The sequence below is a fragment of the Nannospalax galili genome, unplaced genomic scaffold (genome assembly GCF_000622305.1).
Source record: "Nannospalax galili isolate Female #2095 unplaced genomic scaffold, S.galili_v1.0 scaffold49, whole genome shotgun sequence".
NCBI classification, from domain to species: domain Eukaryota; kingdom Metazoa; phylum Chordata; class Mammalia; order Rodentia; family Spalacidae; genus Nannospalax; species Nannospalax galili.
In genome coordinates this window covers 1455662-1477965 of record NW_008359444.1, presented here as the reverse complement: position 1 = coordinate 1477965, position 22304 = coordinate 1455662, and the positions used below count along the sequence as shown (strand labels likewise).

At 49.3% G+C, this 22304-nt stretch overlaps 1 protein-coding gene across 5 annotated transcripts in view; it reads right to left on the bottom strand.

The window, feature by feature from the left end:
- Kndc1 (kinase non-catalytic C-lobe domain containing 1) overlaps positions 1–22304 on the bottom strand; it is a 49886-nt gene that overhangs the window by 1077 nt on the left and 26505 nt on the right. For 2 of the 5 annotated variants that reach the window (XM_017795622.1, XM_017795623.1), the window contains exons 10-29: positions 18845–19003; positions 18060–18137; positions 17406–17499; positions 16629–16791; positions 15933–16549; positions 15476–15620; positions 14767–14852; positions 13484–13893; positions 10614–10707; positions 10434–10531; positions 9996–10216; positions 7101–7229; positions 6471–6618; positions 6209–6388; positions 5423–5629; positions 4688–4770; positions 4296–4446; positions 3561–3683; positions 3420–3479; positions 2332–2489 (exon numbers count right to left, since the gene is read on the bottom strand). In XM_017795622.1, the coding sequence (XP_017651111.1) occupies positions 2332–2489; positions 3420–3479; positions 3561–3683; positions 4296–4446; positions 4688–4770; positions 5423–5629; positions 6209–6388; positions 6471–6618; positions 7101–7229; positions 9996–10216; positions 10434–10531; positions 10614–10707; positions 13484–13893; positions 14767–14852; positions 15476–15620; positions 15933–16549; positions 16629–16791; positions 17406–17499; positions 18060–18137; positions 18845–19003 (3404 nt within the window). Of the gene's footprint in view, positions 1–2331; positions 2490–3419; positions 3480–3560; positions 3684–4295; positions 4447–4687; positions 4771–5422; positions 5630–6208; positions 6389–6470; positions 6619–7100; positions 7230–9276; positions 9365–9995; positions 10217–10433; positions 10532–10613; positions 10708–13483; positions 13894–14766; positions 14853–15475; positions 15621–15932; positions 16550–16628; positions 16792–17405; positions 17500–18059; positions 18138–18844; positions 19004–22304 lie in introns of those variants that run through there. The other 3 variants (XM_008823166.1, XM_017795624.1, XR_003847829.1) reach the window with 3 other exon arrangements.

Sequence of the window (22304 nt, the reverse complement as noted above, 5' to 3'; positions counted from 1 at the left end):
TCTTAAAACTTGGTGGTTATCTCTAACCAGTCTGGGGTTCCCACCACTATAAAAATGTCATAAACCCCCCAGAACCTGAGCAGTGCGAAGAAGCAGGAGTAACCCCTGCATCCCTTGTTTAGCGTCTGCATTGTGTTTTCTCCCCCAACCCCAAACTCTGCCTCAAAGAAAGGCTGAAGGGGTTGCTAAAGGAGATAAAGCCAAGGTGAAGGCCAAGACAAAGAAGGTCTGCTACATTATCCACAAACCTACTCATCCAAAGCCAGAGCCCAGGACTAAAAAGGCCCCACAAAGAAGCGAGAGAAGGTGTCCAGAGGGAAAAGGGAGAAGCTGATGCCGCAAGGATTAGAATAATCTTGCAGAAAATGAAGACGCCAAACAGACCAGGCACAGAAAGCAGAGGTGCTGGAGATGCCACTGAAGTCTGTGCACTTCTGATAACTGAGTACTTTTGGTGACTGTACAGTTTGGAATACTATTTTTTTTTAATCAAGTTTTAAAAAAACACAGAATTTTGTTTTACTTTTTTAAAAGCTCTGTTGTTGACACACAGAATACTTCATTGTTTTGATGTGTCACTACCAAATGTCTCCCTAGCTGGATTGATGTGGAAGGGACACCTTTCTCTGCTAGTTTTGAGACTCCTCTTGGCTCCTGTGAGGGGATTTCCTGATGTTGACACACTTGGCCACCTTGGCACATAATGCCTTGTGGTGTGGGAAAATTCCAAAATTAATTTTTATATCCTCTTCTTCCTCCAACTTCAAATCAACATAGACTTAACTTCCTTAAAACCAGAGACTTTGGGGCTGGAGAGATGGCTCAGTGGTTAAGAACACTGGTTGTTCTTACAGAAAACCGGGGTTCGAATCCCAACACCCACATGGCAGCTAACAACTGTCTAGCACCCACATGACAGCTAACAACTGTCCCTAACTCCAGTCCCAGGGGATACGACAGCCTCTTCTGACCTCTGTGGGCATTGCATGCATGGGTGCACTTACCTACATGCAGGCAATACACACATACACATAAACTAAAAATAAATAAATAAAATTTTTTAAAAAGTTAAAAAAAAAAAACCCAGAGACCTCTTGGGACCTGACCCCCTAAAATTGGTTTTGCCAGTATATTGGGCAATCTGGACTTTGCAGTGACTTCAGAAGAACAGTGTTTCCTTTTATAAAAGACTGTGGGTCTTCAGATCAATAATTCTGGTATGTTCATTTCATTTCCTGAAAGTCAGGGTCAGTTTGTGAAGAGCTGTTAAACAACATGCTTAATGTAAAATGTCAATCCTTACTCTAAACTTTCCCTACTCAGAGCATAAAATGAAGACTTTATTGAATTTTTTAGTGGCTTTCTGATTTTGGTAGTCCATACAAGAAGGGAGAATTTAAAAGTTCTTGTATACTGTTAATGATTTTCTGCCCATGTCCTGTCTAAAACACCATGAATGTTTATGAAAAGTATCTTTAATAGAGCTGGATACAATTTGGCTTGGAAAAAAACAACTTGGTGGTTATCTAAAAAGGGGATCTTGGGGCTAGAGAAATAGCTCAGTTAGTAAAATGCTTGCTATATAAGCTTGAGAAACTGAATTGATCCCCAGCATCCATGTAAAAAAGCTGGGTACATTGACCAGCACCTGTAATCTCAGCTCTGGGGAGATGGAGATGGTTGGATCCCTGGGTCTTTCTGGCCAGCCAGCCTAGCCTAATTGGTGAGCCCCAGGTGAGAGACTCTGTCTCAAAAAAAACAAGGTGAATGGTGCCTAAGGAATGACAGTTGAGGTTGTTCAGATCTCCACAAACGTGTCCACATGTACATGTGCATCCACATATACACACAAATACACAGACACACAAAAGGAGGATCTTGTACTGAGTGGGCTAGAGCCTCTGCTCACAGGGTCCTCTGGGTCTCATCTGTCCAGCAAGACTATTACCTGACCACTGTGGACAGTGAGAGGAGATGGGAGATGAGGAGATATGAGACACATCCATAGGGTAGGGCCACATAGATGGCTCTGGGCAGAGTAGATCAAAGATGTAGAGAAGCCTGGCATGGTTGTGCATACTTTTAGTCCCAGTATTCAGGAGGCAGAGTAAGGTGGATCTCAGTTCAGGACCAGCCTGGTCTACACAGTGAATTCCAGGTTAGCTAGGACTATGTAGTGAGACCCTGTTTTAAACAAACAAGAAAAAAAATAGATGCAGGGGACATGCACTTGAGCTTGCTCACCTATGCAATCTACTAGGTCTGGTGCAGCCCCCTCACCTGAGTTTACTTCACCTCTGGGCACTGCTGGACATGGTGAAGCCCTCTCACCTGAGTTTGCTCCATCTGTGGGCTCCGTTAGTCATGGTGAAGCCTCCTGTCTCTAGTTGTTGAATGTGCATGGCCAGCAAGCGGGCAGAAGGCAGGGTAGGCTGGGCCCGGAAGCGCCGTCCTTCCATCAGACACAGGCTGTCACTCTTCAGGAATACCTGGGGAACCAGCCAGGGGTGTGAGCAGGGAGAAAGGGCAGTCATCAGCCTAGCAGGCTCAGCCTACCTATCACTGTTAATGCCTGTCCTCCAAGGGCATGAGGGATGCCCGACACTCTGAGTGTCCAGTCCAAAATGAATCTGGGGCTCCTGGATTGTAGTTCAAAAGCCCAGACATTCTAGGCTTGCTGGCACAGATCACTGATAGCCACAGAAAGCTTTATGCTACTCAAACAGCTACTTCCTTATTGCTGAGTCCAGAAGAGATCTGGGAGAGTAATCTCCTCAAATGAGGCTTGCATTTTGGCTGCAGGTCCTGAGCATTTGTATGCAATGAGTGCATACCAGCTTCTACCTCTCCCCCTCCAAAGTTGAGGCTGAACTTTATTTTTTGAGACAGGGTTTCTCTCTAGCCTCAGGTGGCCTGGAACTTAACTTACTGTGTAGATCAGGCTGGCCTCCATCTTATAGAAATCCACCTGACTCTGCCTCTCAAGCACTGGGATTAAAGGCATGCATCACCATGCCAAGCAAGGCTGGACTTTGAGCTTGGGGATGGGCACAGGTTGTAGCTGCTCTTGGGTATCTGCCTCAGGCTGATGTCAGCAAGGTTCCTACGGCCTCATTGGAAAAACCTGATCTTTTAAGCTCTGTTTCCTTGTCTGTCATGTCACAAGGTCACCTCTGTGCCACTGGATCACACCTCCCAGTTGCCCTGGCCCAGACCCTGTCTGCAGACTTGGGTCCCTTCCCAAGGGTACCTGTAGCCTGGGTTGGAAAGTCAGACCAGGCAGGCCAGGTAAGGCACCTTTGCTCAGCAGAGCTTCTGTGCCATGTGTGTAGGGAGCCTTGCCATGGCCTTGTTCCGAGTTCCCTAAGGGATATGGAGCAAATCATTCAGGGGAAGCTCTGCAAAGAGCTTGTACGAACCTCCACAGCTTTTAGCTCTTCCATGACCTCAGCAATCTTTGCAGGCAGGATTCTCCAGGCCTGAGGTGGAAGCACAGGTGAGACCTTTATGGCCCTGTGTACCTTCCCAAACCCTCAGCCCCCTGAACCCTAGTGACGCACAGGAGACTGCCTCACGGCCAGGTGCTCCAGACCACCCAGGATCTGCATGGCTGTAGCAAAGTTCCTCTGCTCATAGCAAGATTTTGCAATCAGTAGGAATTTGGACAGCAAGTTCACTTGCAGCTGAAATGAGAAAACAATGCTCAGTGTTTTTAAAGACAAACAGACAGGTGCAGCTTGGTGGTAGAGTTCTTGACAGATAGATATGCACAAGGCAGTGGGCTTGATCCCTAGCACCAACATAGCAAAACGAAACAAAAAAGGGAACAAACAGAACATCTGAGGACTTGTTAAAATAGCAGTGAGGGGCTGTGCATGTTGGGCATTGATCTTAGGAACTGAGTATGGAGTGACTGTATGTATAAAGAACTGAGTAAAGTGCTGTGTGTTTGTAAGAAACTGTGTATGTGAACACTGGCATGTGCAGTGTCCTGACAGAAGTTTCACATATTCTGATTTCCAAGTGGCTGATATCTCTGGAGCATCCCCAGTAAAGAGAGAGACAGTATCAAGCTGGGCTCTGACTACCGTGTAATGAGTTGAGACAGTTGGATGTTTCTGCTGACATGAGTAAGCACTTCACTCTTTCTGTTTGCCTTGGGCTGAGTGTGGCTCTGAATCCACATGAAGTGTGGATTCCCTACACCTAGAGAAGGGACTGACTGTGGTTTCACAGGATGCTGCCAGGCAGAACCCCACATCTCATTACAACCACAGAGCCATGGAGGTACCTACCTTGGATGTATGGCTGGTCACAATTTCAGCAGCCACCCAGGTACTGACATCATCTGCCTTTCTTAAAAGCTGTAGCAAATACTTGTCCTGGACATAATTGGGCAGGAAAAGACTGCAGGTTTTGGCAGACAGAGACTCAGAAGAACTGGCTCTGGAAGAAAATCATGGAACCTGTATCCCGCGATGTAAGAATGTGGCCTGCCAAGCCCTGGAGCTATGAGGCCTCTGTGCAAAGTGGTCAAGGCACCCCTCCCTCCGGATGAGAACCAAACATCTCCCTTTAGCCAAGAGCATCCACAGTGCCTTCAGGGGAGCTTCCTTCCCCACAAGACCCTTCCACCAACCCTCTAAACCAAGGACTCCCAGGGCCACTCTTAGGAGTGGACACTCACTTGGGAATAGCTGTACTTTTGTCCATGACACCCAGGGCCCGTGAGTTTAGGAAATGAACAGGATGGCACTTTTGAAACAATTCCTGTCAGAGACATGGAAACAGATGGTCAACCCACTGCCCTCCAAGGACCTGATAGCTAAGGTAGTGTCTCAAGGAGGTCTTGAGTGTTTTGGAGGCATCTCTGAAATCACAGGTCAACCTGCAATGTATGATGGTTCAGCTAGTAGGGCTCCTATGTGCAAGTCACCGGGGCTTGTGACATTGGTTAGCCTAATGATAGCAACCAAGATTGCTCAGTAGTGCTGTTACCTGCCTCATTGTGCTGGGTTGAAGGATGGTGAGGACCTAGGTAAGGGCTGGCCAGGCTCTGGGCTGACAACAGGAGCAAGGGGAGAAGCTTATCAGTGTCTAGGGCTTGGCAGAGACACAAGGAGCTCCAGTAGGGAGATGTCTAGCGCATGGTGGTCTGTGTGCCCCGTGTAGCTAGGGCAGAGGATCTTGCCTGGCTAGACCCTATGTCTGCCTCAACCTTTGGGTTTCCCTGATTTTAACACAGCTCCTCAGGACTTGTGCACTAGCAACAAGGCCCCTTGGCTGACCATCCATCTGTTCCTCTAGGAAGTGGCTGCTGAGGTCTCATAAGCATCACAGCATCCCTGGGCTCCATGACACCTGCAGCTGGCCCATGTGTGAGGTCTGTGGCCTTCTCTTGGCGTTCCCAGCTCCCACGTACCTGTTGCAGCAATGTCAGCTGAGTGAAGAGCTGGTGGGTGCTGTATTCAGTCAGGAAGTAGGGTCCCTTTTCACTGGCTTTGGCATAGGGGCCATAGAAGTCTTCAAAGAAGCAGGGCTTAGGCAGGGCAGATGCTATGGAGTACTGGCGCTCCTTATGGTGTGGCAGTGCTAGCCCGTTGCCCCGGGGCAACCTCCAGGAGAAGCTCTGCAGGCAAGACAGGTGATGCTCCAGGTCAGGTGGGCCAAGCCAGGCCAGGGTAGGGCAGAATAAGGATAGGCTGGCTCTGCCTAGGACTCTTTAGGCTGGCAAATTAGAGCCAGAGAGCAAATCCCTCCCACTCAGGTTTATTAGCATGAAGATGCCTATCCTGGTCACTCAGGCAGATCACCTATGGGTACACTTGAAATTTGGGGGCTGTCTTTATGTCCTGGTGGAAAGGTTATTCACTGACCCTAGTAGATTCTTCCACCCAGATCTCTGCCCTGAAGATCAGGAAGGTGAGGGTAGAGAATCACAGTAGAACACTGGCTAGGACTGAGTAAACCCCACTGGTCTGTGGCTGTCTTTCCACAGGGTAGTGCCTGGGTTGTGAATGAGCAGCATATACATGCACACAAATGTGTGTCTATGTGTACACATATCTATATGTGCACGTCTATGCAGGGTGCATATGTGCAGGGTGTCTGCACATGCATGTCTTGTTTCTGCATGTGTATATGTGCATGCCATGTCCTTCAGGATGCATTCCTGTTTAGAGAAGCCCTCCCCAGGAAAGGTTCCCACCTTCCGGGTGATACCATCTTCTGAGAACCTCTTGCAGAGGGCATTAAAGGGTCTGGTGTTCTCTTCTGCCTCCTTAGGGTCCTCTAGGTCATTGCCTGCAGAGGTACTATCAGCCCTCCGGTCAGTGCCTACTTCCAGGAGACTGAGCAGGTGCTCAGCAGAGCCATCCAGGGGCAGGATCTAGGCAGAAGCACAAGTGTCATTGTTGCTCCTGGCCCAGGGCAGTGGCTCTCTCTGCCAGGCTGGTCAGTGCAGCAGTCACCTTGGAAGAGATGAAGTCCTCAAGCTGTCCTAGCAGCCCTGCATTCCTTGTGAAGTCAACAGCGTAACAGTCTTCCACCCAGGCCTGCAGGACGCAGAGACTTCGCCTGTAGATCTTTGTGAAAGTTGATTTAGGATCCTGGTGGGCCCTGGAGGCAGATAGCAGGCCTCAGCATGAGCCCCAGCCGGGCATGTACAGGGTGACAAGTATAGGGGGAGTCTGAGTAACAACAGGCCAGGCCAGAAGGAAGAAAACAATCTCCTGATGTCTACTACCCTTTTTTTCTAATCTCTGACTTGGTGTGGGGCCCTGGTGCCCTGTAGAGGGATGGTACAGCCCACAGGCTCCTCTCCACTTGGGTTGGCCTTGTAAGGCTTGTAAGGGCCTGACTCTCTCTTGTCTCACTGCCTGGGTCTAGGCTACTCTGTTCCCTTGTGATAGCAGGTAAGGGCCCTGCCAGTACTCCCGCCCCCAGTGCATGGACTCCAGCCACCATCCCCTGCTGGATTCCTTTCTCTGTGTCTGTGTTCTTTTAGCTCCTCCATCTTGCCTCAACCTTCTCCAGGGAGGCTCCACCTGTACCCTCATCCCTCTCAGGGTCCTTCACAGGCTAAATGATCAGGATCTTACCCCAGGAGCCGGTACCTGGACAGGGTGCTGCTGATGCGGTCGAGGAGGAATTGCAGGAAGTCATGTGGTGTGCAGAAGTACCGGAAGGTGTAGAGGAACTGCTGGACGTAGCCCTCAAGGAAAGCATCACTGGAGGTAGAGTGTGGGATTGGGCCTTGGGCCTGGGCTATCAGGGCCCCATCCTGAAGCTCTGTTGCAGTGAATGTCTGTCCTGAGGTGAGTGTGCCTGTGTGTTATATGTGAATATGTGTATAGTCTCTCAGTGTATGTTCTATGTGTATGCATGTGAATGTGTTTGCCATCTCTGGGTCTGTTGAGTTACGTGTGAAATCTCCATGTAGGTGAGAACTAAGAGTGATTATGTGTGAGATTTACGTGTACATGTGTGAACGTGTGTGAGATCTGTGTGTGGTGAGAACTTGGTGAGTTTTGTGTTATCTCTGTGTGGGTCTATATAAGCTGTCCTGTGAGTATATGTACTGTGGGGGATGTAGTTCGTTGGAAGAATCGCAGGCAGTAGACCCCTCCCCCTGGGGGAAGTAAAACAGGGGAACTGGTCTACTTTGAAATTCTTGTGTTTCCTGAGGCATGGTGAGGCTCTCTTGTTGACACTTCCACTGTCAGACCGTCACAGTGGCCCTCAGCATCTCTGTTCTGTGTCCTGTGTACTAAGGGCTGGCTGCAGGTCATACAGCTGCTGTGCATGCACAGTAAGGCTCATGGAAGGGATTGCTGCATGAGGAAAGGAGCCCTGTGTGCTCACAGGGGCTTGGCTTCCTTGATACAGCAGGCAGATATGTGGGAGGGGGATTGTCACACCTCACTGGGCACCCCTCACCCTTAGGGGAGGGGGTTCAAGAAAACATTATGCCAGGGACACTAACAGGAGCTCTAAATGAATTTATATGATGATTTGGGGTGTGTGATGGCCAATGGTCACAAAGATGAGGGGACCTAGCAAGACCCCTCTTGGGCAGAAGAGGAGTCCCTGGGTGGAAGACATCATATCAAAGATCAAATCAAGAGCTTGGTCTACCCCTATGGGCTTCTGGGGGCATGATGACCATACTCAGGCCAGGGACTAAGCTGACCCCTTGCCCAGTCTGTCCTGCAGAAACAGTGCCCATGGAGTACTCAAAGCTGAGAAAGTCTCTTATGGAGGGCTTTTTAAAAAAAGAAGGCTCTGCCCTCCATTGCACTCTGTCCAAACATGCACCACACACTCCTACACATGCATCCACACTTACCAGATAATACCTTCATCTACTCTAAAGGGAGGCTCATTAAGACTCAGGAAGTAAACAACTCAGAAATCACAGATGCACAAAGGCCTTCCCTCCCCAGGGTTATATAAATAGGAATGATTGCTGAGGAAACTCAGACCAGCTGAACCACTTGGAAGAGAGTTTGACTATCAGCTGCCAGAGAAGAGATTCTCTGACCTGTTCAGCTGCCTGCAAGTTGTGCAGTGAGCTACAGGGTTCCAGCTTTTCATAAGTAGCCACTCATGCTGCAATGGGCAGCTGCCCTTGAGTCATATATGCTCCTGTAAGTAACCCAATAAACTCATTGGTTCACCAAGATGGGCTTTGGTGGTATCATTACTTTGGTCTGTTATCCTTTCCCCATCTGGGGTGAGTAAACATTTGTCTGTGTCTCCCTAGGAATAGTGTCACACACCATCACCACACACTCCCACATATGCATCAGACACCACACCACACAGGACCCGCCCTACCTACCAAACTTTACTCCCTCATGGGCATCATGCATACATATCCCCACATTTCATAGTACACTGCACAATATCCACAATATGCCCACATGTGTGCATATGACATGTGTACCATACACATTATTTCTACACCACTCATGCACAATCCACATGTACCCTCCACAATCATGTACACCATACCACATACTACCCCACAGAACACTACACACATCACATACAAATTACATACACTCTACATGTCATACCACACAATTCCTCAGAACATCACACACATATGCCCACTATCCATGCATTCATCAAGTGCACCCCAAGAGGCCCAGGCTTCTGTAGAGGGAACTTTATCCTGTGGTTGTTTTCCTGATGACACCTGCCAATCAGATCTGGGATTGTGATAGCCTTCTGCTCAAAGAGGACCCCAATGGCTCCAAAGTGGTATCAGACCTGTGAAAGGGACAATGGCCTCTCTGGTCCCAGGATAGAGCCTAAGACAGGTCATCAGGGTGAGGAGAACTGCTGGGAGCTTGAATGCCTAGAAACAAAGGGAGGCTGAGGCCATGTGAGGCAGAGAGAGGCAGAGTGAAGGGTACTGATAGGGAGAAGGGGAGGGAGGGCTGAGATTCTGGCTCCGATCCTTGTGGGTCTCATGTGACCCTGGGCACATGAGTGGACATAGAGGCAAGTATTCCAGCATTTGCTACTGAGGCCGTCTGACACCAAAGTGGTGTTCACACTCAGAGACAAAGGCCACAGAAATACTCCATATAGTACACTGAGCCCAGGAGCCTAAGGCCCGCTATGGGGTGTTTTGATAAGTGATTTGGAAGAATCCAGATAATACCTTGGAGGCTCCTGTGGATGATTAAGTCTGAGGTTGTCCTGACATGTTAATCCTGCAGCCTGCCCCTATATTTCCCAAAGTGCTGACTGGGCACACTTTATGACTCAGTGCCAGGGCTAGAGGGGTCTCATGGGGCTTGTGACAGAAACTTCTGTAGATAGCAGCTTGGTCATGTAGCATGTGAAAGTTAACAAATCAATTTTAAGTTCTAACAAGTCTCTAACTACATGATTCATGCTAGAGAGAGCTTTCCCTGGTTCTCTCCTTTTGTTCTCAAAATCTGCCGTAGGGTCAGAGGGTCCCTCTGGGGGCACTGACGCACCTGGAGTAGAGGTAGGCCATGAGTCCCAGGGGTGTGCCAGCCTGCAGGATACGGGCTTTCTTTTGCCGGCCACTGCATGGGTGCTTGTTGACATTGTAGAAGATGAGGGAGGAGGACTCATCCAGAGGGCTGAAATCCAGTGTGTCACAGGGGGCTGCTGCAATGTTCACAATCACTGGCAGAGCACAGGGCTCCAGCCCCCAGCGTTCTGCATACATGACCTGTCCGGAGAGGAACAAATCATGGCTGCCCACTGGGTGCATGCCTATGGGTCACCTTGCTGCTGACCCAGGGATAGCAGGGCTTTTCAACATTTTGAACCCTCACATGGGGCCTGTGAGTATGACCAATTATGTCCTGATTCACAAACAAACTGTAGGAAACCCATCTGAGGGCCAACATACATTTTAGAGGGGAGCAGGAGGGTGGGCTACTTGCCTGGAGGTACTTCTTGACCAGGCTCAGGAATTGCACCTTGGATTTCATCTCATCCAGCTGTCCTCGAAGTTTAGACAACATGGTCCTTACCTCAGATCCTGTGGGCAGAGCAGAGTTGGCACATGGTTCCTGAGATTCATGGAACACCTGATTTGTGGCAGGCAGCTGTACAAGCACTACCTTTGCTCCGCTTTTCCTTCTGTAGGAGTTTCTGGTAGAACTTCAGGGTCTTCCGATAGTTTCTTTTCTCTATCATGAGCTGCTGCTCCAACTCCTAAGAGGAAGCACAGTGTGTAAGCCCAGAGCAACTGTGGGTTCAGGCACCACTTGCTTTCCATGCAAGATGTAGACATGGAAGGCATGTTAGCCTGGCTCGTGAGGCAGTCCTCAGGGAAGCTGTTGAGTGACCACAGGAGGAATGTGTTAGAGCTGGAGCTGTTTGGTTGAGCCAAGGACAGCAAAAGGAATCAAGATAAAAGAGTGAGCACCTCAGGAGGAGTAGGCCTCAGGGGTTCATTTGAGATTGACATTTGCTGGCATGTCCTTCAAGAATGCCAGATTCCACCAGTGTCCCTGGGTTGACTGCAGGAAGGCGAGGCACAGTGAAGGTCCTATCCTCAACCCCAGGCCTGGCTTGATCACTGAGATGTGACCCAGCCTCAGAATGTGTATATCTCCTGAGGTATACTCACTCCTTACCTACCAGGCTGGCATTACCTGTCTGCTTCTAAAGAGTTCCCTAGACTCCTATTCAGGGGCTGGAGAGATGGCTCAGTAGTTAAGAGTACTGGCTGTTCTTGCAGAGAACCTGGGTTTGGTTCCCAACACCCACATGGCAGATAACAACCACCCATAATTCCAGTTCCAGGGTGATCCAACACCCTCTTCTGGCATTACATGACATAGATACACTTATACACATATGCAAAACACTCGTTCATACAAAATAAAAACAGATAAAAAAATTAGACTCCTACTCAGAAGGGCCAGGGCCTCTTTGCTCTTGGGGGACCAGTTACCTCTTACATGTAGCCCAAAAGGCCCCTCCATTCTGCCTAGTCTCCCAGACTAGTACTGGGCTCAGGGTAGGCTGTCTTTCTATTGCCACAGAGATCTCCTCCTCTCCCCACAAACCCTTTACCTTGTCAAGCCCTGAGGGACACACAGAGAGCAGTGTGCATAGTGGGTATGGGTATATGGCTGCTGTGTTCCTGTTTCTTGTGGGAATGAGCTGCAGCAACCGTTTGCTCTGTGTCTGACCACACATAACTGCAGTATCTCCAGGACCTCTGTGCAGCTGACTGTACCCGGGAGGTGGGGGTGTTACTATAGAGCTGGAGACCTTCCCCAAATGGGACAGCTCTATTTTCAGGTCATTTTCTTTTTCTCTCCTCTTCTTTGAGACAGGCTGGCATAGAATTCACTTTCATAGCCCGGTCTGCCCTTGAACTCATGATTTTCGTGTCTCAACCTCTCTGTGCTGGAATTAAAGGCATGTACCACATGCCTGGCTTGGTCACTGTCTCTGTCTTTCTCTCTGTCTCTTTTTCTTTTTTCTTTCTTTCTAAAGGTTTATTATTTTGACTTTCAGTTCCAGGGGATACAGTCCATCATGGCAGGTGCAGGAGGTGACTGGCAATAGTGCACCTACAATCAGGAAGCAGAAATAGATGAATGCTCTTTCTCAGTTGGGCTTAAAGAAGCCTAGCCATAGTTGGGTGTTCACCACTATGCCTTTAATCCCAGCGTTTGGGAGACAGAGCAGATGAATCTCTGTGAGATCAAGGCCAGCCTGGTCTATATAGTGAATTCTAGGCCAGCTGTGGCTACAGGGAAACGCTGTCTCAAAAACAAAACAAAACAAAGAGAAGTCTAGCCATGTGGATTTCTGTAATGTGCAGGTGAGCTCCCAAATCTTGCTTTGTGGAACCCACTGGTTGGACTGTGGTGGTTGGCTGGGCAGAGTGACAGAGTTTATCTCAGCCCTTCCTGGTGGCTGTGGAAAGGCATCCAGCTTGAGCAGAAACCAGCTGCTCTGCAGTTTCACTGTGAGGTCAGGAATCCCAAGACCTCTGGGTCCTACTCCAGCTTACTGTGGGCAGAGTATGAATAGTTACCTGAGGGCATAACTAGGAAAAACTGACTGAAATCAAAATGAGGTCTTCACTCACGGCCAGTCCTTGACAGAGAAGCCTGCTGGATGCAGTTCCCGCTGTCCCCAAACTGCTGGGACACTACTTTCCCAGGTCAGGCCCTAAAGGAGAGTCTGGGTTCTGACAGCAGACATCTTGGCTTCAAATCCAGTTTTCATTTGATGGACAGCCAGCCAGTTTCTCATGGGCAGGGAGAAGGGTCAGGTCTTCCCTGCACTGTGAGCTACCTTCCCAGTGCCTGGGTCCCCAACATGAAGCCACTGGGCATCTGAGGCCGTCTAGATTATTAAGCTAAATAAGATCAAAATGTCAATTCCTTAGTCATGTGAGCCACTGTTCAAATGATCACAGGAATATGTTGCTGGTGGCTCCCCTGTGGACAGTATATATCCAGGGCAATGTATGTAGGTGAGCTATGTTCCAGGCTGTATTCTGCTGTCTGAAAATTGAAGCACAGCCTGAGGCCTGAGGATCTCCAACAACAGCCCACTCATACTTTTCTGTGACCCTGGCACCCCTCTGGGAGGGTTTAGGGAACCAGAAGAGGCTCACACCAGAAGAGGCCTTGGTAATCTTAGTTTGTAGTTAGTTTTGACATTTGTCAGCACTTTGCCTAATACTGGACATCAGGCAGATTCCTTGTGGACTGTTTTGACTGATTTTAGAGAAATCTGCATGACCTAAAATTTACACAACATATGGGATAGAGAGGAAAATGTGAGTCTTGGCCTCCTTATGACACTCACACTCTGGTAGGTACACAGATAGGCATGGGCCACAGGGTAACTTACATTGCAAGACCTCAGTGAAGTAGTAAGAGTGTTACAAGCTTAGCCTCTACCTATGAGCAGACCTGATCATGAATTTGTTACAAAATTAAAAGAGCATTGCACTCACTGGACTCTGGGCTTCCAGCTCTGAGTGCCCGTTGGCTTTCTGCCTCCCCAGATCTTTCACGTAATTGTAGACGTCGGCCCCGAAGCAGTCAGCTTCATAGAAGGCACTGGACCAACCAGGGCTGCAGCTCTGGAAATCAGCTGTGCCTGGGGGCACAGGTGGGCTGCCTTCCTCAGACTTGGCCAGCCTGGCCACAGTGTCTGGAGCCCTGCCAGCTGGCTCCTGGCCTGGGCCTGGCTGCCCATCCACTTCGGCCTCAGGCTGCTGCTCTCGTGTGGCTTTTATTGACTTCTGAGGCCGAAATCCAACCTCAAAGTTTCCCTGGGAGAGTGTATCAGAGTCTGTGTCTGACAGCGCTGTGGGTGAGCAGGGCCCTCCATTGCCCCGAGCTGTGGGTGGCTTTTCCTTGCCTTAAAATAAAGATAATGGTCAATAAGTAGCATGTCTACCTCCAGTTGTGGGGAGAATCCTGGATACCTTCTTGAAGGGTCCCAGCCATGGTTATTGTGCTAGGTGGAACTGAGAGGGGACTCTGGAGACACTGAGGTGCTTATGAAAAGACAGGCTCAGCCAGAAGTGAGACTTCCCTGGATCAGCTCCATTAGGCACTTATTCACCCTGCTTCAAACTTCCCTGGGACCTGGACTTTGTCCTCTTCCAGCATTAACCTCAACCAGGACCTGTTCCCTCTGGCCCCAGCTATTCTTCCAGAGCATTTAAAATCAAACCCAACTCTGTCATTCAGACACAAACCTGTCAGGGTTCTTGGATCTCTACCAACTCTAGAAGCTTCTGTCAGTTTTGGCAGTCTTCTGGCTCCCTGGCCATGCAGGATCAGGTAGACTTCCTACCTAGGGCCTGCTCATCTGCTCCCTGATTTACTTAAGTAAGGACAAAACCATTACCCCTATCACAGCCAGTAGACAGACCCAGGTGATAACAGCCCTGCACCTGTCTGTCCCTAGAGACTCCCACATAGCTAGTTGGCCTTCTTTCCTCAAACTACTTTTTGAGTTTGTAGTTGATCTGAAGCCTGGTTAACAATCCAGAAAGCCAGCTTTGGCATTTAAGTGGCTTCTACTTCCAGAGAGGATGTGAAGAGTCAGAACTGAGTTGGCTGATGAAGGGATGGGAGACCCTCCTCTGAAGACCCCTGCCCTAAACTCTGGGCTTCTGGGGTGACTCCCAGACTACCCTTGACACCAGAAGCCTTCCTATAACTGTCCAGAGTACCCTACTGAGGACAATTCTCACCTGTCCCCATGGAGCAGGCTGTCTCTTACCCAGTCCATGCAGTGAGGGCCTTTTGCTGGACAATGAGCAGCTTCTGGGTGAGCACTCTGGCTGGGATCCTGGTTCTTCAGAAGTGCTGGCAATGAGAACAGTGGTCAGCACCCGAACCAGATGATGCCTGAGGCCTGTGCAGAGAAGTCCTAGCACAGAGCCTCACCCGAGCACACTGAGGCAGAATGGGACCCTGTCATTTCCCTGCTGATCAGCATGCCCTGGGTACTGGCCCCACAAAGCTTCCCCTACTAGATGGAAGTTGTGCACAGTCCAGAGTGCCTTCTCAGAGCTGTGGGAATGCTGTTGGATTGTGTGTAGGACAGAGGCAGGTGTGCTTGCCTGCAGCTATTTATTTGGTTTTTTGAAACAGGATTTCACTAAGTGATTCTAGCTGGTCTGAAATTCACAATGTAAACCACATTAGCCTCAAACTGTGGTGATCCTCCTGTCTCTGCCTTTCAGATATTGTGATTACAGATGTGTACCACTATAACTGACTGCCTTTAGCCAATTTTACTGTTTAAGCAAGTAGGAGAACTGTCAGCCATCAGTGACTCCTGCCCCTCCTGTCCCTGCCCCCAACCATGGAACACCAGCAGTCCCTGGACTGGGTTGGGATATTCAGAAGGTATAAGGGAGACTGTAGGCACCAAGACAGCAGGAGCAGGAGACTCTGGGAAGGGACAGCTGGGTCCAGGTACTCACCTCTCAGAGGGTGAGGCTGGCCCATTGACCACTTTGAAGAGGTTCTGCAGCAATTGCTCATCCCAGTACAGATCACAGAACTTCTCAGATATGGCACCACAGAAGGTGGCAAAGGTGAGGTCTTTCAAGGCGTAAATATACTCCCCTGGTTTGGAAAGGGTGGGTCAGGTTACAATGCAGGTGCTTTTTTGGTTCCCTTGCTCTGGATTACTGGGAGGAGGTGGTCTCAGGGCTGGGGGGATTGGAGGTTGGGGACTCCAAGGCTCTCTTCCTGCATGATGTATCTGAGCATCTTCTCTAGAAGCTGCCCTTGCTGTCCTGACTGACCTCAGCCCCTCTGCAGGTCAGATATGTAGAGCCCTGAGACCCTCAACACTGATGCTCTGTGGGCTGGGTCTGCCTCCCTCAGCCTGTCCCTGGTCTTGGGCTTCCAGGGTGGCCACTGTGGCCTTCGTACCCATGATTAGTGCCTCTAGCCCGTTGTCCAAGTAGCCGTCAAAGGCAAATTCCTCCTGGATGAGGCGCATGGCTTCCTGTAGTGAGGGGCAGGCTGTCATCTTAGGGGAAGATGACGTATCCATGCTGGATGGACCAAGCTTTCGATCTGCTGGCCGAGGCTTCTCAGGATGACCATCTGGATCCTTAGGGCTGTCTGGACTCATTGCAGCCTTGCCCCTGGGTGGCTTGCATGGATGTCGGGGACCATGGCTGGCTGAGGTGGACCCTGGGGGTAGAGTATCACTTGTTGGGTTCTGATCATCTGACCTGTGCTCAGGGGGCAGGGAGGAGGCAAGAGAGCTAGGTATCCCTGACATGGCCTCTTCTGGCTGGGTAGCTTGGACAGGGCCACTTGGGCAGAAGCACCCCTTGGTTGAGCTGTGAGGTACTGGGTCACCAGCAAGTTCTGGGGCTGCTCCCTGCAGCTCTTGACTATGTACTGGTTGGTCAGACAGCTTCAGGTTGGTATCCTCAGCAAGTTCCTGGGCTGTCTGCCTTCCTGCTCCCTCTCTATCCAGCTGGCCACTCCCTTCCTTGGGCCTCTCTTCTGGCTCTGAGGACAAGGCAAGCTGGTCTCTGTGAGGAGAGAGGAAGAGAACTCAGGAGGGGCTACCTGTGTCTGAGGCTGCTGCTAGAAGGGAGTTAGGACACTCACCTGGCTACACCTGTGTCCTGAGCCAGGACTATGGGCTTAAAGTGAGTAGCCTCAGAGGTGAAGGCTGTTGGCAGTTCACAGGCTCCTTTGCAGGAGGAGGGTGGACCAGGCAAAGGCCCTGGCACAGCGATGAGCTTGGTGTCACCGCTGACTTGCAGGAAGCCTGGGGACAGCATGCAGTTGGAGGACAGAAGGGGCAGTGGGGGGAAGGTTAGCAGATGCCCTAGCATGACCCCACACTTTAGGTTCCAAAGTTGGGCACTGTATTTCTCACAGAAGCCCACAGGTAGCTCTGGGTCAAGCGTAGCCCGAGAGAAGGGGGCGGGGAGAGGAGAGGAGAGGAGCAGAGAGAGAGAGAATGTGTAGGAAGGGGTTGATAGTGCCTGAGGAGGGCTGTAGTTAGGGGACAGGGTGTGGGACACAGTGAGGAGGCTGAGATGCTGCTAAGGAGGAGACTCTTCTGGAGACCTTCCTGAGAAGGAGCCAGGCAGAAGGAAGACTGGGAGGCAATGAAGATGTGGACTAGAGGGAGGGTTGGGACTGGCTGCACAGAACATGTACAAGTGGCAGAGGGAATCTAGAGCGGAGTCCTAGTAGAGGGAGACAGGACCCAGGGCAAGGGTGGGCCACATGCTTCAACTTGTACATGCTGCCCTGCCTTCTGGATGATATGCCTTGTGGGTGTCCACTCAGGACAGGCCTATAGGGGTGGGGGACAGTTATGGCATGGGTCCAGAAGCCAGTGGGTAGAAAGGCTTGGGAGGGGGTGGGGCCCACCTGGGCTGGTCTCAGGAGCAGGCACCATGCAAGGTTTCAGTTCAACCACTGAGAAGGCATTTTGGAGACCGATAGTCTCTTCTTCTGGGTGAACCTGGGGTGGAAGGTCACAAATGGCTAGTCAGGGGCCAATGGGGGCCCGGGAGGTACAGCATGGACATCTGATTCAAAGCCCTCAGGTATCAAAGGAGTTGTCTGTGGGTTAGGGGAGCTGGCACAAAGGGACTATGCTCCTGAGAGCCATGGAAGCCCTTTCAGTGAGTTGTGGCTGGTTTCTAGGGAATGGGAAGATTTTGGAGGCCAACCTCCAAAGCTTGCTAGGGAGTCCAGTGTTTCTGGGGAGAGACTGCCATTGCCATCCTCAAGATGGGACCTTGAGGTCCCATCCACCAGTCAGGGGCTGACAGGCACTTATATAGAGGCAGTGGAGGACCAGAGAGGGGATAGCCTCACAGGAAAATGTGCCTGCACTGTGTAGTTGTTGGCAGCATGCTCAGGCAGGGGCTGTTGGGAACAGATATTTTGGGAAAGTGGCCATCACCTCTTTCTTAGATTCCCCACTGATCTACAAAGTAGAAAGAGACAAGCAGGTTCTTGTGAGTGTACATGGTGGCATGAAGGAGTCTGCATGAGCTTTGGGGAACACTGTCTTGCCTTGTAGGTGGATGCCCGCAGATGGGCTAGAATCTTCCTGCTGTCCATGCCTCGCTGAAGGAGGTAGCCACTGCATACCTGAAAGCAAGGAGACATCCCTCCAGGTTAGTATGATGGGCCAGGCATCAGCTCTGCTGTACCTGCCCCATTTCTCCTGACACTGCAGAGAACATTTCAGACAGAGAGGCCCCAAGCACTTTTCTGCAGAGTCCTAGCCCTGGGCAGTTTGGTGTCTGGATTTCCTGTCTGTCACAGCTGTGAATGAAACTTCAGAGAAGATGGGCTGGAGAGATGGCTCAGTGGTTAAGAGCACTGGCTGCTCTTGCAGAGGACCTGGGTTTGATTCCCAGCACCTACATGGTAGCTAACAATTGTCTATAACTCCAGTTCCAGGTGAATCCAGTGCCCTCTTCTGATCTCTGTAGGCATCACATGATACAGTTGCATTTACACATATGCAGGCAATACACTCATACACATAATAAATAAAATATATTTTTTTAAAACAACAGCAGGAGCCTGTGACAGTGGAGACACAAGATGGGTGTCATAGGCCGCTTGGCATGTTGGAGATGAGGTATGGTTACAGAGCCACAGAAGGGCTGGGTCAGGATGACATGCATAAGACATGGCAACCCTTAATGCACCACCTATACAGGTGAGAGCAATTCTATAGACAAACAACTGTGGTTAGCAGCAGCTTCAACACCATAGGCCATGGTGGTGACCCCACGCTGCATCCCAACACTTGGGACTGTGAGCAGGCCTGACTGTAGTGCAGTTACCTTGATGGCCTCAGCTGCAGATGGCCGTTCTGAGGCATGGCGCCTGGCCATGTCCAGGAGGAGCATCTTGAGCCTACGTGGCAGGGCCAACTTGTGGTCACGTGGAACACTGAACTTGGCTGCTGTCCACAGAACTGCAGCAACACAGTACACCGAAGCCTGGGTGGTGGGGAAACAGAGGAGGAGGAGAAGATGGAAGTATAGCCAGTGGATATATCATGAGGCCTGATTGCTCCCTCTCCAAAGGGACACCAAGGTAAAATGCCTGGGATTAGTAACCTGCCCAGAGCCTGAGGCCCTACTTTGACTAGACATGTGGAGCCCAGGGCCACAACCTGGGAATCTGTATGTTTAAGAAAACCCAGCCTCCTCTCCCATTCTGTTTGGGTTTTAGACACTGTGAAAACCCCCAGCAGTTTTCTTCCTGGGGTTGAGGGTTTTCAACAATATAGAGAAATGGACAGGCAATGACATGGTAGTTTGAGGGGAAGGATCTGCCTAGTTGGGACTCACTCCCAACCAGTGGTATACTGCCAGTGGTTAACAACTGGCTCTCCAAGCAGACATCCTTCTAGGTCCACACTGCAGTTTCACTGGGTCTCTCTAGCATAGCACAGGGTTTAAGATGCCCTCTTCTATCAGGCTGATAGCTTTCATTGGTTCTTACCCAACTCCTTCATTCATCGCAGCCTTTGGCAAATGCATGCTCCTCACATGTGCCTGGGATGGTATTTTCATTTATCTCAATTAGTAAGATAAAAGCAAAGCATAGTGCATGCTGAAATGTCATTCCAACTGAACAAGGTCTTTGATGAATCAAGTAAACACTGGATCCAAGCATGGTGCATGGCCTTAAATTCTAACACTCCAGAAGCTGAAGCAAATGGATCTCTGTGCATTTGAGGCCAACCTGGTCTACATAGCAAGTTCCACCTTGCTATGTCTCAAAAGACAAACAAAAACTGGGTGGAGAAAGATTATGTTCTCAATCCACGTGCTATTTGCCATGTAGACTATAGACACAGTACGCTTTCTTAACTGATTATTAGTCATTTTTATCATTGTTATGACCAATACCTATCAGAAACAAGATAAAGGGAGGAATTATTATTTTGGTGCGTTCCCTGTGGCTTTCCTTGCTAGACATTCCACATTCCTGGCATCTCCAGCATGCTGGGGGGGGGGTCCTCTACAACATAGGCTTTACTTTCACAGACAGCTTCAAGGTTTGGCCTCTCAAGGGCAATCTTCGAGGACTCTGACCCCACCTGACTTGGCTTTGCTTTTCAGGCTTTCCTTTTAAGTCTTCGTGAGCCTCCTGGACCCTGTAACTCTCAGATTCGACATGCCTGCAAAACCAATGTCCAAGGCCTGCTGCCAGCTAGAGCAGTAACAAAACTCACTTGGACCATGGCTGTAGCCATTTCTGAGTGCCTGGGAGGTTGAGCACTGTGAAAGGTGTCCCAGGGAATTCCTTTCTTTAGATGATTCTTTGCAAACAGGGCACCTTGAAGCACTTTCTCTTTAAGGGAAAAGTCTTTCAAAGGGCTTAACTCTTTCAGTCTCTCTGTGGTGGGTGGAATCTGGCCATTTCCTGAGATGCCCTCAAGGCATTTATCCTATTCTCAAAGTGCTTAGCTTTTGTTTCTTTTCTTTTCTTTTTTTATTTGTCTTTTTTGAGACAGGGTCTCCCTGTAGCCCCAGCTGTCCTGGAACTCACTATGTAGACCAGGCTGGCCTTGAACTCACAGAGATCCGCCTGCCTCTGCCTCCGGAGTGCTGGGATTAAAGGTATGCGCCACCATGCTGTTTCTTTTTTTAAAAATGGTGGCAACCTCTTCAGTAATCTCTTTCCTTGGCTTCAACTTTCCAGATGTTTCTGTTCTGGACAAACAGCAAGGTCTCGCACCTTTCCACTATTTTTAAAATTAAAAAAAATTTATAAGTGTTTTGCTTCCATGTATGTAAGTGCATTCATGCATACAATGTCCATAGAGGCCAGAAGAGGGTGTTGGGCTCCCTGGAACTGGAGCTACTGTTAAAGTAGAAAAAAAGCCCCATAAGATTAACTGGTCAAAAAAAAAAAAAAAAATCTCCAGTCTGTCTGTCCACAGCCAACTGATGCCACAGGATTAGGAAATTGCCAGGTGTCGTTTACTAAAATTTCCTTTGTAATTTTGAGAGCATTGCAGATTGGCATACAGTTGTAAGAAACAGATCTGTGCTGGGCGTGGTGGTGCATGTCTTTAATCCCAGCACTCGGGAGGCAGAGACAGGCAGATCTCTGTAAATTCGAGGCCAGCCTGGTCTACATAGTGAGTTCCAGGCCAGCTGGGGCTATAGGGAGACCCTGTCTAAAAAAAAAAAAAAAAAAAGACCTGTGTCAGTTACCCGGTTCCACAGCAGTTTCACTCTGCTTGGTCAGTTTTAAATTTTTATGGAGGCTAATTATTAACTGCTTATTTTTCTGGACACTTATAGATAAGAGCTTTTTTTTGTTTGTTTTTCATCAGGGATACTCTGTAGCCCCAGCTGGCCTGAAATTCACTATGTAGACCAGGTTGACCTCAATCTCATGGAAATCTGCCTGCCTCTGCCTCCTTAATGCTGGTATTAAAGGTGTGGGCCACCACTCCTTGCTCCCCATAATTGACCTTGAAAGCTTATTTTATATCCTGTGACTTGGCAGAATTAATTTACAAGTTTTAGGAGATGTTTTTTGCTTGTTTGGTAGATTCCTTGGGATTTTCTACATAGACAATGTCATTTATAGTCTTACTTCTTCTGTCTTAGTTTATGCTTTTTAAAAAAGTATTTATTATTGTGTGTGGGTGAGTGCATACTGCAGCCCATGTATGGAGGTCATATGACAACTTCATGGTGTCAGTTCTCTTCTCCCACATTTACATGGGTTTTGGGGATTGAACTCTTGCTGTCAGGCTTGCATAACAAGGGCTTTATCTACTGAGCCATCTTGCCACCCCAATCTTTATGCTTTTTAGAACTTCCAGCATTATGTTGAGTACTAGTGGTAAGGAAAGTCTTTTGGTCATGTTCCAACCTTAGGGAGAAAGCACTGGGTCTTAGTTTATTTGAGTCAGGGTCTTAAGTAGCTGGGGTTGGCCTCAAACTATACAACCACTAAGCTCTCCTTGACCACTAACTTGTTCTCCTGTCTTCATTTCCCAAAAGCTGAGGTTACCACCACACTCAGATTCAAGTATTTAGTTTTTAACCATTAAGTGTGATGTTTGTGGGGATTTGTTTACTTACTCTACAGTTTTAAAAATTCAAATTTCTTTTTAAAAATAAAAGATTAGCCAGGTGTGGTGGCGCACGCCTTTAATCCCAGCACTCTGGAGGCAGAGGATCTCTGTTCTCTGTGGGTTCAAGGCCAGCCTGGTCTACATAGTGAGTTCCAGGACAGCTGGGGCTACAGGGAGACCCTGTCTCAAAAAGA